The sequence below is a fragment of the Bufo bufo genome, chromosome 6, assembly GCF_905171765.1.
Source record: "Bufo bufo chromosome 6, aBufBuf1.1, whole genome shotgun sequence".
Lineage (NCBI taxonomy): Eukaryota > Metazoa > Chordata > Amphibia > Anura > Bufonidae > Bufo > Bufo bufo.
The window spans coordinates 311971276-311988005 of NC_053394.1; the positions used below are offsets into that span (position 1 = coordinate 311971276).

General features: G+C 43.5%; 2 protein-coding genes across 3 annotated transcripts in view; both read right to left on the reverse strand.

Annotated features, from left to right (window-relative positions):
• Positions 1-16730, reverse strand: part of ZNF385C (zinc finger protein 385C) — a 321616-nt gene that overhangs the window by 70819 nt on the left and 234067 nt on the right. The gene's annotated exons all lie outside the window — the stretch shown is intronic.
• C6H17orf113 (chromosome 6 C17orf113 homolog) lies at positions 1758-13508 on the reverse strand. Its single transcript, XM_040436168.1, has 3 exons — positions 13281-13508; positions 11505-12104; positions 1758-5079 (listed from the first exon to the last, which is right to left on the reverse strand). The coding sequence occupies exons 2-3, from the start codon at positions 12072-12074 to the stop codon at positions 3544-3546; spliced, it is 2106 nt and encodes a 701-aa protein (XP_040292102.1). The 5' UTR covers positions 12075-12104; positions 13281-13508; the 3' UTR covers positions 1758-3543.

Consider the following 16730-nt stretch of genomic DNA (forward strand, 5'->3'; position numbering starts at 1 on the left):
AAATGCAATTCATTGCATTTTTTACAGGTCAAAATAAATAAATCTTGTTTGAAGGAAGCCTACTGCTCGAGTACAAGTTTGTGAAGTTTGCAGAACTGCTGAGTTCTTGTTTTTACAATAACCCACTGTACGGTTCTGCATCCTATCCAATGGCACAGAACTGCAGTCTTAAAAGCATAAAACCAGAAGCCATAAAAACGGCTAATGTTTAAAATAAATTATGTAAAATTAAACCAGGTCTAAACTGCAAGGTGTAAAGTTGATTTAGATAACCAATTGTTCATGTTTGTATCTGGCACTGTGGGAAGGCAACTAATGGGGGGAAAGTATCACCCACCGTAGGTGTACTTCATGTCAGTCTTTAGACTGCAGTTTCCATGTGCACCTGTGCCAAGTTTATGAAAATCGGCACAAGTGCAACATGTTTCAGTAAAAGAATGCCTGGGGGCTTGCATGTCGTGGAGCTGAGACTTTTTAAAAAGTTGCACTTCCAAATGTAACTTCATAAATGTGTCACAAAAGGGACCTACTCTGAAATTGTCACCAAACTTTCACTCCAAATCTGTAGGTGTCACTCGAAAGTGCAATGCTCAAAAACGGCAACATTTTTGTACAAATGACCCTAAAAAGTCGCAAAACCCCTACTTACGATTTTTTTAATCCATAAATTCTGGCATGCGGGGCTTGATAAATTCACTCCTGATGTGAATCAGAAACCCACCTTCTAAGGCTACTTTCACACACCGTACTACCGCTTGCACACGTGTGCTGCACGCTGCGGGTTTTCTCCATTATAGTGATTGGGGCCGGGCGGACTTATGGCAGGACACGTGTGCAAACGGTATACGGAAAAGCTTAACGTGAGTGTGAAAGTAGCCTTATTTCTGACGGAGTGTGCTCATTCAGACGACCGAAGCGTCCGCAAACCGCAAGATACGGTGCAGTGCGGAGACATGTATCGGAAGCTCATGGAAGCACTACAAAGTGCTTCCGTTGGCTTTTGGGTCTGTGCTTCCGCACCGCAAAAGATAGGACGTGTCTACCTCTTGCCATATATTGCGAATTGCAGACTTATTCCAGTCAATTGGTCCGCTGTACAATACGGGATTTGCAGTCCGCAACACAGGCATGGACGACCTACGGTCGTGTGAATGAGCCCTGAGGCTAAGGTTCTTTTCCTGGTTTTTTTATTCCCCATAGTTTACACTACCAAATATCATAAGACTTTTTATTCAAATTTTACAAGAAATGACACAGAATCCTAAAAATCAGATGAGTAACTATTACTTACTAATAGCAGTAGAGACAATATTCCTTCTAAAGGAAAAAGTGATGAATAAAGTACAATTATCAAACTTTATATTTTTTCATGGCAAACAGCATTATTTCGGGAATGACTCTCTGGAAGCCCCTGCTCATATACAACAGTCTTCAGGCACAGCCGCAGAAGAGCTAAGTAAGTGCTTTATGTTTTATAAGACTTGCTGACCTTAGTGGTGGCTTATTTTGCCTAAACTGACCCTTTCAGATTATACAGGTAGCTTCTTAATTTTTGCTACAATCCCTCTTGTTTCAAGCTAATATTTAAGGGCCCATTCACATGTACTGTATTTATGGATCCACATTTTGCAGAACGGATGCAGACTCATTAATTTCAATGGGACCGCAAAAGATGCAGACAGCGCACCGTGTGTTGTCCGCATCCGTACTTCCGCTCCACGGCCGGAAAAAAAGATAGAGCATGTCCTATTCTTGTCTGTAATTGAGGACAAGAATAGGCATTTCTATCATAGGCCTTTCTATCATTTGTGGACTGCAAAACACATACGGTCGTGTGAATGTACCCTTACACTAAACAACCATATGTACAATAAAAGCCATAAGACTGCAAATATTCATGAATTACTTTGATTGGAAGTTGCCATGATGTATGTGTAGTGCTGGATTAGAAATGGATTCAGATGAAACAGCGCTCCTAGTGGTAAGCTGTGTGAACAGTGGTAGCACATCCTTAGTGCACCGTTTACTTTCATAAACTGGTGACAATGACTTTGAGAATGCAGTCAACCGACCTACAAGAAAATACATGAGTTGGTCTTTTATCAGCACTGATAAACCCAATTCTCATGTATATATTGATTTCACTGCTTGTAGTATACAGCATTGGCCCATCTCACACATTAGTGGAATATCGCAAGGATATGCCACCAATGTCATATAGGTGTTGGTCTCACCTCTGGGTCCTGGACCTATCTCTAGAACAAAGGGGAGCAAACTACGCATGTGCGGCTATTTCCGGAACCTCCATATCACGCGTGGCCATCTCTCCTTTAACCTGTATGGGAGTTCCGGAAATAGCTGAGATGGCACTCTATTTTCAGTACTCCCACAGATGTGAACGTAAGGTGGCCACGTCTGCCCAACGCCTTCGTTCACTTTGAGGGCCCCGTTCTAGAGATAGGTGTGGGTCCCAGAAGTGGGACCTGCATCTATCTGACATTGGAAGCATATCCTATTGATATGGCACTAATGTGTGAGGTGGGCCAACCCTTTTAATGTTTCCTCTCTACTAGGGTATAGGATATAGGCTACTGCCGTCAAAGTTGAACTGTTTAACAGTTCATTTTATTGTGAATTTTTTCCAATGTGAATAGTAACAAAGCTGTTATGCTTAAAACAATGCAATAAAACGTGCAAAGACGTTAACAAAGGAAGATCAATTTAGAGCTCTGAAGACAACCTGCCACATATTGGGTGTAGCCACCACGCCACATACCCTTGAAGTTTTTTTTTTTTCTTCTACCCCCCTCCAATCAGCGTTGACATCAGAGCACTCTGGTTCACTTGCCCATTTGGAAATGAGTACTGGTGACCACCCTCTTGACAGTACAGCCTCAACAGCAAACTAGGGCCTAAAACGAAGGCCACTGATCACTCTGAATGGTGGGGGGAGGGCGACTAGGGATAAAATAAACACCACTAGAATCTGTGGAGCTATGGCTACAGGTAAAGAGGGCTGCAGTTGTTGCTGGGGTGCGAAAGGTCCGCTTTAACCAAAGCAGAACTATGGTTAAGTCAACATATCAAAAGCTATTAACTACTTAACCTAATTCATAAACACTTTGGTAAGAATATCAACACAAGAATAGATGATACATAAAGAAGAACTAAAATACAGGTGTGAATACAAAACTAGTATATAGTATTTTGGCACTGGGAAGATACCATTAGTTACTCTGGTGTTGAACTTCCTCAATTTTTGAAGAATAAAGTTAGTCACATCTCACATAGTTACAAAAAGCATGGAAATAGACATAATATTATAGATATTATGGAGATTTTCCATAAAGCAGAACCAATGACCTTATACACTGTTTTTCGGAATGCTGCCTAGTAACCTGTATTGAAAGTCACAGGGATTGCTTCCTAATTTACTAAGCAGTACACCGATTGGTTGAAATGACTTTTTGGTAAAGTATTTGTTATTCTCTAGGATATATGTTATGACCCTGTAATTTATAGTAGACAACTACATCAAACCTCCTATGTTTCCCACCTGCCTTCCGAAACAAAGGACTCTGATTCCCTTGTGCCTTCAAAATAATGAACTGCTCTAGAAAAGTCTAGGTCATTAAGTACAGGGCCATCGATAGCAATTTTAAGAACATCGCTAAGATCACCAGCCATTCCTTCCTGGTGGCAACTCTGCTTCTGTAACTCTTTCACCCGACTTATTTTTTCAAATAGTACAGATCCAAGCGGCAGGACTAAAGCAACAGCAGCTAAGACAGTAAAGTCAGGGAAAAGCTCATGCATCTCAGAGTTGGAGTGGACCAGCTTCACACAAAGATCTCGAAAACTCAAGTGGCTAAGGCTAAACACTATGCGTTTGAACAGGGCAAAGTCATTTGAAGCCCTCTCTGGAACCAAAACACGAGAGAAATACTGAAGAAGGTACCGTAATTCTATTTCTCCATAGGTACCAATATCATCCAGGGATGATGGGTAACTCTTTGGACTGAACACAACTGAAAAAGAGCTGATCATCTTAAGTATATTGCTAGGAAATCGGTCCTGCAGGCTCTTGCATACATTTTCAAGACAGTCTTCTTTTATAAGTTCAAAGTCTTTCAAATGGACTTTGGAGCAGTCAACTAATTCTACTCCTTTGTAGTAGAACCTGCTCTCACTGTCCTCATCAGGATGTTCGTTCAAGTCGTTAAGGAACTCTTGAAAGTTCTGTCCATTTGTGGATTTTTGAGCCTGCAGAGTGGCCTGTGATGCTGTAACTATTGGATTTATCATAGATATATCAATATCCTCAATCTGGAAGAACTGGTTGAGTTTTTGGAAGATGGGAAGTATATCAAGTAAAACCTTGGTAAAAGCCACAAACCAGAACTTTTTTAGCTCCACGCATAGTCCACTGGCTATAGGAGACTTCGCAGATTCACTTTCAAGTAAAAGAACAAGAGTCGGCCAAGAAAAGTCAATGGTTTCGACAGCTGGCAAAATGGATGTCCAATGAAACGTTCTTGCACAATTTAAGTCTATGCCACAGAGAGTGAGAACCTTATGCAACTCAATAAAGCTTTGGCTGTCCCCATTTTTATTGCCATACAGTCTATATACCGCATCAATGATACTTTCATATTTTTTTACATATTCAACACTGTTAAAGCATTCGGTTGGAAGTAATGACCTTCTGTGTGATATACAGTGAAACTCTGATACAAGTGGACAAAGAGATTTCAGCTTCCCACCAACACCATTTTGCCTATCTGACATTAGTGATGCACCATCCGAACTTAACCAAGCTACTTTCTTAGGTGGGACATGAAAATCATTCAAAATGTCCTTTACTTTGTCTAAAACAGAGCTGGCATCCCCTGAACACAACTCAAACTTTCCCAGGAACGCAATGAACAGTTGTCCATCATATGGTGAAATTGATGTGGTGAACACTACGAGACTTTGCTGTTCTGTGATATCCATGGTCTCGTCAAACACAAGCCCAATAAATGGAGACTCTTTCAATCTCTTTTGATCTTCACTGTGCAGTACTTTAACAATGGCTGCCTGAATTGATCAAACACAAGAGTATGTTAATCTTTCAGTAATTCAAAGAGAAAAATATCCAGCTCACCATAAGCCGGACCCATCCCTTATATAATCAGAAAAGAATAGAACATTCTCCAGCATCCATCAAGGTTGATCGTCTTTATTGTAGATCGGTATAAAAGTACATACTTCAATCTTCACCACCCTCCACCACAGGTTAACATGTTTCAAACTCGGAAGTTCTTAATCATAACCAGTTCCGAGTTTGGAACATGTTAACTTGTGGTGGAGGGTGGTGAAGATTGAAGTATGTACTTTTATACCGATCTACAATAAAGACGATCAACCTTGATGGATGCTGGAGAATGTTCTATTCTTTTATGTTAATCTTTATCTCATATAGCTCACATAGCAAATTATTAGCAATTTCGCCCACTATGACATACATACTGGAATGTGTAATTACCAGCTTAGGTAGACAACCCTGTATCATACTCTCTATAAGGACATCACAGAGGAACATGTATCAGGGGCAATAACTCTGGTAGACCTAGCCTACTATGTAATACATCTCCCCTATAGTGACCGCTGTATGGTTGACCATCTACCTGGCAGTGAAAAGGTCATCATGCCTGGCCCCGTCAATCAAAGTGGCGAGCGCGCGGTAGTTGGAGAGAGAGCAGAGCCTTTAGGAGTAACAGCAAATTATGTGGTTGGCTGGCACTCCACTAGTTCCAAGGACCTGGTGCTCAATGATGGGATAAAATATCCTGCAATTATATAAAGAAAAATTCACAGCACTCATGAGTATAATGCAACTTAATGTAGGATCTTCATTCCATCCAAATGGTATATATTAATACGGCCAACGTTCCGGTCTGACCCGGACCTTGATCACAGCCGAGTAAGCAGAGATATGTGATATGGTGGATGGCGTTGCACATTAAGTTGCATTATACTACTGAGTGCCGTGAATTTTTCTTTATATCTAGGAGTAACAGCAACGCCCCCGTTGCTCCTAGAGGCTCATTTGCATATATTTAAACATAATTTCTTCAGCAATGCGGGCAAATATGAACATGGGACCAACACAGATGCCTTCAGCTGCCAAGTGCACATGCAACATGTCAGCCACTTTCATAGATACAAATCTGATAACAGATGCGTTTTCACTACTCATTATTTGAATGCCTATAACTTTTTGAATTTCTGGGCTATCAACTTGGTATTTGCAACCTTTTTTCTTGTGGCTAATGCATGTTTCTTTTTTTTTATCATGTTATAAACACAATTTTAGCTTTTTCTTTAAAGGGGTTATCCAATACCATAAACTGTCCCCCCATGTGCCGGGCCCCTCACAGGGAATATACTTACCTAAGTCCCCGCACCGCCGCTGCTTCTCCCCATGCACGGATGAAAACAACCGGTGTGGGGGGGGGGGGGGGGGGGGGAGCATCTCCCCGTGCGCAGATGTTTTCATCATCCGCGCACGGAGAGAAGCAGCAGCGGCGGTGCGGGGAGCAGCGCAGGGAACGGGGTAAGTATATTCCCTGTTAGGGGCCCGGCACATGGGGGGCAGTTTATGGTATTAGATAACCCCTTTAACAATATTTAGTCACATAGTTGAAATAATGGGAACATTTTTCTTTTTTACATTATAGTTAAATTTCTGGCTATCATATAGTGTTTCCCTATAACTTTTTATTTGTGTTCATTATCATACTTGCCTAATTTTCACCTATTGTGTATTATAGGGTAAGGGCTAGTATTGCAACATTGATGGAAGATAGTCTTTTGGAGAGGGATTTTATGTGTATTTTTTTATTTATATATATATTTTTATTTTTTATGGTCTGCTCCTCAAAGGTAAAAACAAACCATAGAGGGACTTAGATTACATTTTTCCACTGTAATTGGGACTACACAGCAGCACCAATTGCACGGCAATTCAGCCCTGTTGCAGTGGCTATTATTACTGTCAGGTCTGTGCTGAGTCTAGCTAGATGCTTCTGTTTCCTACAGGGTCTGCCGGCATCTGACATACTGCATACCTTCTGTATATATAAAGGGGTATGAACATGAACAACATTTAATACCTATCCAAAAGATAGGAGATAAATGTATGATCACGGGGGGTCTGACCTGTGGGAATGTGTGACCACTGCACCATTTACTTCTGTAGGACTGCCCACTACAAAGCTTGCCCATCTCCCAGTGGTCGGACCCCACAAGCATCATACATTTATAACCTGTCCTGGGCCAGACCTTATCATATACACTGCTGTAAAACAGTATTTGTCGCCTTACAGATTTCTTTTGTTTTTGCACATCAGTCACACTTAAAGGTTTCAGATTATCAAACAAATTTGAATGTCAGACAAAGATACCCTAAGTAAATGCAATGTTTAAATGATGATTTCATTTATTAAGGAAAAAAACCTATACAAACCAACCTGGCCCTATGTGTAAAAGTAATTGCCCCCTAAAGCTAATAACTGCTTGTGCCACCTTTGGCGGCAACACCTGCAATCAAGTGTTTGTGATAACTGCCAATGAGTCTTTCACATTTCTATGGAGGAATTTTGGCTCATTCCTCTTTGTAGAATAGTTTTAATTCAGCCACATCTGAGGGTTTTCGAGCATGAAAGGCCTGTTTAAGGTCATGCCATAGCGTCTTGTCAGTCCACAGAACGTTTTTCCAAAAGGCTTGGAGATTTTCAAGATGAATTTTGCCAAATGTGAGACGGGCCTTTGTGTTCTTTTTGGTCAGCAGTGGTTTTCGCCTTGGAGCTCTCCCATGGATACCATTTTTGCCCAGTATCTTTCTTTTTGTTGAATCATGAACACTGACCTTAGCTGAGGCAAGTGAGGCCTGCAGTGCTTTAGATGTTGTTCTGGGTTCTTTTGTGACCTCCTGGAGGAATCGTTGATGTGCTCTTGGGAGTAATTTTGGTAGGCCGACCACTCCAGGGAAGGTTCACCACATGTTTTCTCCATTTGTGGATAGTAGTTCTCACTGTGGTTCACTGGAGTCCCAAAACCTTACAAACGGCTTTGTAACCTTTTCCAGAATGATAGATGTCAATGACTTTCTCATCTTGAATTTCTTCAGATCGGGGCATGATGTGTTGCTTTTTGAGATCTTTTAGCCGACTTCATGTTGTCAGACAGGTTCTCTTTAAGTGATTTTGTGATTCTTCAGGTCTGGCAGTAATCAGGCCTGGGGGTAGCTTTTAACTCAACTTTCCAAAAACTGTGGTTAAAGGGGTTCTGCAGTTTGTTTAAACTGATGAGCTATAGTCTGGAGGGATCATCAGCTTCTGATCGGCGGGGGTCCAGGAGCGCCGTGGCCTTCTCACTGTTTACCGCTGGCTCAGTGATGTCACGACTTGTATCAACTGGCCTGGGAGGCGCTAAGCCCCATTCAAGTGAACAGAGCTTAGCCCCGCCCAGGCCAGTTGATACTAGTCGTGACGTCACTGATACCGCCGCTGCCTTCTCAAACAGCTGATCGGCGGGGGTCCTGGGTGATCAGAAGCTGATGATCTATCCAGAGGATAGATCATCAGTTTAAACAAACTGCAGAACCCCTTTAATCACAGTTAATTCATTAGGAGGTGGGGGGGTGCAATTATTTTTTCACATAGGGCCAGGTTTTGGGGATTTTTTCCCTTAATATACAAAGTCTTTATTTAAAAGCTTATTTTTGTATTTAATCAGGTTATCTTTGTCTGACATTCAAATGTTTGATAATCTAAAGCATTTAAGTGTGACAAATGTGCAAAAAAAACCTGAAGAAATCTGTAAGGGGGCAAATACTTTTTCACAGCACTGTATCTTTTAATATAGAAAAAACATTTACAAATACTGTGCATTGTAAAATAAATTCTAGAAACCCTGACTACAGTCACTAAGATAGGAAATGTATGTCAAATTGATTTAAAAAAAAATAAAATAAAAATTTGAAAATACAACATCTTTCTGTGATCGTAGGACAAAAAATAGTAGACTTTCTTTTCTGTATTTGACAACAAATCAACATTGTACTTGACCTATTTTACAGTCACACAGACAGCAGAGAAGCGCTGAGGCTCAGATCTTTGCCTTGTTCTATTTTCCCATTACTGGGCATGCAAATCTCCAGCTGGCTGCCAGATTTAACTGGGCTCAGACAATGCCTCATGGCATCTGTACAATTCGTTTTCATTTTGGTACAAGTGCTAGAGAAAAAAGAAAACCGTAAGGAATGATGCGGGCCATGGCTTGAGGAGGCTTACTGAGCTGGGCAGTGATTAATTAAAGGCTATGGCCATTCCAAGAGGTTTTCTTCTATATAAAGGGCAAATATCCAAAACCCAGTGACCTTTAAATCTGCCCTTCATTTTTATTGCATTACTGTGTCTTTCAGATATCTCTTGTGCAAAATGTATCTGAGCACAAAGAGCTGGGCGCAGTACCTTACCAAAGAATCCAATAATGACTGGACCTTTATAATAACAGAGCGTTAACCTAACTGGAAGACGCAGCAGAAACCCGGAGAGAGAAGTGTTTAAGGGGTTGTTCACCCCAGGGGCCTTTTCGGGCAAACCACCCAGTGTAGCCGGACAGGTGGTGGGAATCATACTTACCGGACTCCTGCCATGGCTCCCACTGCTTCAGATATCCGATCATCACCACCACAGCTAGTCATTGGCGGCAGTGACCACATGACCTGCATCAAACCGGATGCCGACATGGAGAGATCTGCAGAAGCGGGGAACCCAGCATCCGGATCAGGTACGTATAATTCCCTCCACATATCTGGCTACGCTAGAGGGGTCTGCTTGAAAAGCCCCAAAAGCTGCCATATCTGCGAAAGACTTAGTAAAAAAAAAAAAAAAACTACAAATATAAAAAGTGGTTCTCCTATGTCTTTAATACATTTAAAGGAATTGTCTTGTTTAGAAACCCCAATTTCAAATACCATAGACAATTCTGAATAAACAGAATGTCCAGAATCCTTATTTGTAAGTGGAGGACTGTTACAAAGAGCATCTCTTAGCCTGGAGGACCACATGGACAACCCATGCATCTCTATAGAAACCACTCCTGCTGTGGTAATGCCCAAGGGAAATGAACACTTGCTGCCAGATTTGCCCGCTCAATGGAGATCCTAGCAGCAGGTCACCATTTAATTAGCTAATTGTCGACAGGAACCTCTAACAAAACAGGACAACCCCTTAGGGTGCAGACGCTGGGGATTTGGTTGCAGAATTTTCCATGAAAATCACTTCCATTCATTGAATGGAGAGGCAAGCACATGGATTTCTGCAGGCCTCATTCAAGTGAATGGAACTGATTTGCAGAGTGTGAAGGCACCCTTAAATTTGCCTCTTATCAGCTATGGTACCTAGAAGAATAGGGGGTATATTTTAATGTGGGAAGGGGGGGGGAGCATTGAGGGTCTTAAGGGTGGCACTACCATGAGCGGCCATGTTATGTATCTACAGAGGCTATCACCCCTCTTCACCTAAGCTCATGGCAGGCTACACACCCATGGCAAATCTTTAAAACTGAATCATGGTCCCCTAATAAAAAAATTTTAGCTGATGTGAATGCCCATTTCATAGAAAAGCTTTATACCTTACTGATATTACTAGCACCTATATTCTCATCAATACTGGATGATCTTAACTGATTTTATATCAATTATCCAATATTTGGGCAATAGAAACTGAAATACCAAGTGTCTATCCACATCTTACAGTCATGTCTATTTTTTTTTTTGTAGAAATAGAAGCAAAACTAAAAAACAAACAAAAAAACAACATGACTGCAATGTGTGAATGGACTCTAAAACTAATCTTCCAGTTTAGGCTACTTTCGCGCTCGCGTTTTGGGCGGATCCGCCATGCATCTGCAAAAACGGATCAGTTACAATACAACTGCATGTATCCGTCATGAATAGATCCATTTGTACTATCTATAACATAGCCAAGACGGATCGGTCATGAACTCCACTAAAAAGTCAATGGAGGACGGATCTGTTTTCTATTGTGTCAGAGAAAACGGATCCGTCACCATTGACTTACATTGTGTGCCAGATCAGATCTGTTTGGCTCAGTTTCGGCAAGCGGACACCAAAACGCTGCAAGCAGCGATTTGGTGTCCGCCTCCAGAGCAGAATGGTGACTGAATGGTGGCAAACTGATACATTCTGAGCGGATCCTTTTCCATTCAGAATTCATTAGGGCAAAACTGATCCGTTTTGGACCTCGTGTAAGAGCCCATGACGGATCTCACAAATGCAAACCAAAACGCTGCTGTGAAAGTAGCTTTAACTGCCTCTGTAAGAATTCAGGCCTTCTGTCATATTCTTCTTCTCCAGCTGTGGACACCTAACTTTCCATAGCTCAACTAGTCGTGTCGGTTTCTACTACGCTGACGTTTCTGCCTGTACACACCTGCATTTGTCTTACACTGCTTGGATAGTAATATTCATTTTGCTCAGAAGACAGCAGAGCCTCACAAAGATTAAATTTCTGCAGCTCCAGCAGAGATGGAAGCTTCCTGCTCGAGATACCATCCTTTGCCATGGTGTAGACAGTGGTCAGAATAGCTATCTTAGATGGATCCATCTCGGCTTTGATGACGGACTTTAACTCTTGGTGAAAGTGCATTTCCATGGCCAGCTGCTCCCTATTCACTGCCAGCGCCTGCCTGTGGGCACCGGACGTCACGTGACGCAGAAGTGCATGTCTCTGAAAATTGTCAGTCCCCACGGTGAAGGCGTTCTCAGCCTTGCCATGCTTGTTCTTCACAAGAGCCTGTCGACACTCCATACAGAACATTAGCTTTCGTTCATAGTCAAACTCCAGCCAGGTGAACTCTTCTTTCCAGTGCTCGTTGAAATACCTCTTACATTTCTTATTGGAGTTTGAAGTCTCCCCTGCCGGCTTTTTCCCTGGGGTCACCATGCTCCCGCCACTGGCCATGGTGAAATCAAACATTATGGGAGGGTTGAGGTTGTCCATGCTGCATTACACTGAGTAAGGATCTCAAGACTGGTGGACGAAAGAGACAAGGGGAAAGAAATTAGGGATCAAGCATGACTCTTTCCCACAGCATGGGTTGATGGACATTCTGCTCTACGCTGCTTGTGTCTGGTTTAGGAAAGCTAACGTTCACCTCCAGCTTTGCTGGTAATTCATGATCCAGCCCTAACGTACTCAGAGAAATGTTCTCATGAATTCAAAGCAGGGATGGACTGGTCATAGACCCTACAGGAAGAGTTCTCGGTGGGACGAAGCCCAGGAGGCTGCCTAAGCACTTCCCATGGCCACCACCTGGATACCTAACGATGTGATGCTCTCAGTAGTAACTAATGCTAGGGGCATCAGGTACTTATGGGCCTGGCCGGTGGATGCACAACTAAACTGAACTTTATCGCCATCCTCAGGTTGGTCAGACAGCTAAATACTGCAGTGGAGAAGTGGTATTTTGTGCTGCACTGTGGTATTGGGTTCTGCTGAGGCAGTATTTTGTGCTGCACTGTGGTATTGGGTTCTGCTGAGGCAGTATTTTGTGCTGCACTGTGGTATTGGGTTCTGCTGGGTCAGTACTTTGTGCTGCACTATAGTATTTGGCTCTGCTGGGTCAGTACTTTGTGCTGCACTATAGTATTTGGTTCTGCTGGGGCGATACTTTGTGCTGCACTATAGTATTTGGTTCTGCTGGGGCGGTACTTTGTGCTGCACTATAGTATTTGGTTCTGCTGGGGAAGTACTTTGTGCTGCACTATAGTATTTGGTTCTGCTGGGGCGGTACTTTGTGCTGCACTGTGGTATTTGGTTCTGCTGGGGCGGTACTTTGTGCTGCACTATAGTATTGCTGGCCCCGCCTACTTGTGTTTGCCCCTCTTCTGTCAATCTGGACCCGCCTACAACATGGGGCCACTTTCATGTTTTTCCCAGGGCCACTAAATACATCGGGATATCAAAGAATGCCTAGATTCTATAGAGAATGCTACTTTCAGACTGCAGGAACGTGGCAGCGAGTGGCATGCAGTGGGGCATAATTATCCATTCATGACCCCTGACCGGGTGTGGATGGAAGTTGTGTCACCCAGACATACTGGTATCGGGCCTGGCAGTGCCTCAGTCCTGGGAGCTGCAGACATGATGGGAAACCTACACGACCCTGCTAATGTCACCCAGCCCCGTCCTGCTGCCCATACATACCCTGCTGCCAGAGCGGATACTGGAGGAGTCTGCCGGCTGCAGCCCATTACCCAGCGCACTCTCCTCTGCTCACACACAAAGAGGACATGGCTGCCCGTCACAGCTGCTTCCCCGACAGCCCCGGAGCCGCTGCTCAACAAGCGCTCAGCACCGGGGAAACAACGCTCTACAGGCGGCCGCAGGGAGACCCAGGGGCATGGGGGCAGCCATGATGTGTGTGTCTGCTGTCTGTGCCCACCACTACCTTGCGGCATTGTCAGTGCTGCCCCCTAGTGTCTGGAGCTGTGCGCGGACGCGAACGGAACATTTTCTGACTGGAATTGGTGCACCACCTGCAAATGCTTGTGGTCCTGTTTGCAGTCTGCAAAACGCAATATCCTAATAATTTAGAAAATGCCATTCACAAATAGCGTTTTGTAGGGTTTTTCTGCGCTTCTATATACTGATATGGCGCGAAACATGATCAGCTCTGACATAAACATTAGCTTTGCTTCCCAATTCCTGTCCACTGAGGGGCAATGGAAGGAATGATACAATACTTCCCACAATGTACAGGGGAAATCAATCACATTGTAGGAAATATCTGGGCATTTGGGCCGATTCTGAAGAGTCTCTGTTCGCACTGCGTTTTTTCGCAGGTCAAATTTGGAATGGATTCCGCATCAAAAAGCCAGCGGGCGGGCGTGTGAAGCGTCTTTTATTATTTTCAATGTGAGGGCGTGGTGTATGGCCACGACTGTGCCAAGAATGGAGAAGTCACGGCAATTATCCGGCAGTGCAGCCTGCCATTGAAAACAATCCAGAATCTGCGCAAAATTCAGCCTAAAAGCAAGAAAAAAGCCCTGGATTTGAATAGGATATTTGTTTACTCAGGGGACATTTGGGAGTGTCTGAGCAGGTGTACAGATGTTAAAGGGGTATTCCCATCACAGACAATGGGGGCATATCGCTAGGATATGCCCCCATTGTCTGATAGGTGCGAGTCCCATCTCTGGGACCCACACCGGGAACGGAGCGAGGAAAGATGGTGGCTGGAGGACCTCGGGTCACCGCCGGGGCTGGGCATGCGCAGTACATTGCCCACTGTGAGCAGGGGCATACTGATATGCAGTGCTTATGCGCTGGTTATGTAACGGGCCCGGCAGTGAAGTGCACAGGCGCTAGATTATGAATGGAAACGAGAAACTAAAAAACTAAACCTGGCTACCATCAGTGTTATGGATCTGCCTCCCACAGAACTATATGATCAGTTTAAAGCATGTTATGTAGGTGACAGACTCCCTTTAAAGGCGATGTACACCTTTGGGGCAATTTCTTACTATTGCATTGTACTTATTTTGAGCTAAAAAATTTTTTTTTAATTGGTCTTTATTAAAAATATGGAGCCCTATTTCCAGTACAGAGCTGAGAAGCTCTAGTAGCCCCCATTGGATTTTCTGTAAGACCAGGAGCTGACGGGCTCCTTATCTCTGCTCTTTGACCTCCTAAACACTCATTATAGTTCAGTTCTTATCTTACTGATAAGAATGTGGCTTAAATAAGTGTTTATGGCCTCTCAGTAGTTTAGAAATAAGGTTTATTAGATGATGGCACACAGCTAGAAAAACAATTAACCCTTTGTGACAGAACGGCTGAATATTTTTAATAAAGGCCAATTGAAAAAAAAAATTGTAGCCAAAAATGAGTAAAATGCAATCATAAAAACAAAAATTGCCATCAAAGGTGTACATAGCCTTTAATAGATGTAAAAAAAAGACATAAGTCCATGAGGCACATTCATTCCTTATTTGAGTGTGTCAGGATGACTATGATTAGAGATGAGTGAATTTCTAAAAAATTCGATTAGGCCGGTTCGCAGAATTTTTCGATCTGAATATATTCACGACGAATCGTGATAAAAAAAAAACAGCTATTTCCTGGCTGCAGAGAGCCTTTATAGTGGTGTAGAACACTGTGCCTTGCAGTAACACACATAGGGAGTCTGCTGGGGTAGTGAAATAATACTGTGAGTCCATATGACATGCAGATGACAGGCACCGCTCTTAGAATCACTGCACACTTCACTTATTAGGGCAGTCACGGGGCCAAAACTGACCAAATAACTCAAGTATTAACTCAACCTTACAGGTCGATGTTAGCGCCAAGAAGAAGCGCACTCCTTTTACACCGTTGTCAGCTGATTCCACATAGATGTCTACAGAACCTGTTCTATTAAACGCTTATACAAGTAGAGCCCCCCGACAGAGTGGAGAGGGTGTCAGCAGTAAGTTGAAGTCACTGACTATTTTGCCCTTCCTCTGATCTGTCAGAACAATAACCCACAAAAAATGGATCCTGTCTGAGGAGCATACGCCTTCACTCGGTCAGCATTTGCTTAGTAATCCATCAGTATTGGTAATGCCCAAAAAAACAGGAGTGGATTCCATGACACGTGAATGGAATATTTGCATATCTTCTGTGTTTTGTACCCACTACTGCTTTTGGCTACCAAATCATAAGCCAATTCTGATGGGACCATACAGGCCTTACAGCTGCTACACAGAGAGGATCCATTGTGCGTCTCATTTTTCCTTCCTTCTGACAGATCAGAAGGAAGGTCAAATAAATGGTGATTTCAAGAAGGCCAAACAAGGACAATAGCGACCCCGTCATAGAGTGGGGAGGGTGGTAACAGCATGAGAAGTCTACAGAGTGGCCCTATGACATAGTGGTGAGGTGGAAGCAGCATGAGGAGACCACCAAGTGACACAATGACAGGGTCTGGAGGTGGCGGCAGCATCAGGAGGCCACAGAGTGGCACAATGACAAAGTGTGGGGGTGACAGCAGCAGTATGATTAGGCCACAGAGTGCCACGGTGCCATAGTGTGGAAATGGCAGCATCAGGAGGCCACAGAGTGGCAAGGTGACATAGTGTGGAGATGGCAGCAACAGCAGCATGATACCACAGAGTGGCAAGGTGACATAGTGTGGACATGGCAGCATCAGGAGGCCACAGAGTGGCAAAGTGACATAGTGTGGAGATGGCAGCAGCATGATACCACAGAGTGGCAAGGTGACATAGTGTGGACATGGCAGCATCAGGAGGTCACAAAGTGCCAAGGTGACATAGTGTTGAGATGGCAGCAGCATGATACCACAGAGTGGCAAGGTAACATAGTGTGGACATGGCAGCATCAGGAGGCCACAAAGTGGCAAGGTGACATAGTGTGGAGATGGCAGCAGCAGCATGATACCACAGAGTGGCAAGGTGACATAGTGTGGACATGGCAGCATCAGGAGGCCACAGAGTGGCAAGGTGACATAGTGTTGAGATGGCAGCAGCATGATACCACAGAGTGGCAAGGTGACATAGTGTGGACATGGCAGCATCAGGAGGTCACAAAGTGCCAAGGTGACATAGTGTTGAGATGGCAGCAGCATGATACCACAGAGTGGCAAGGTAACATAGT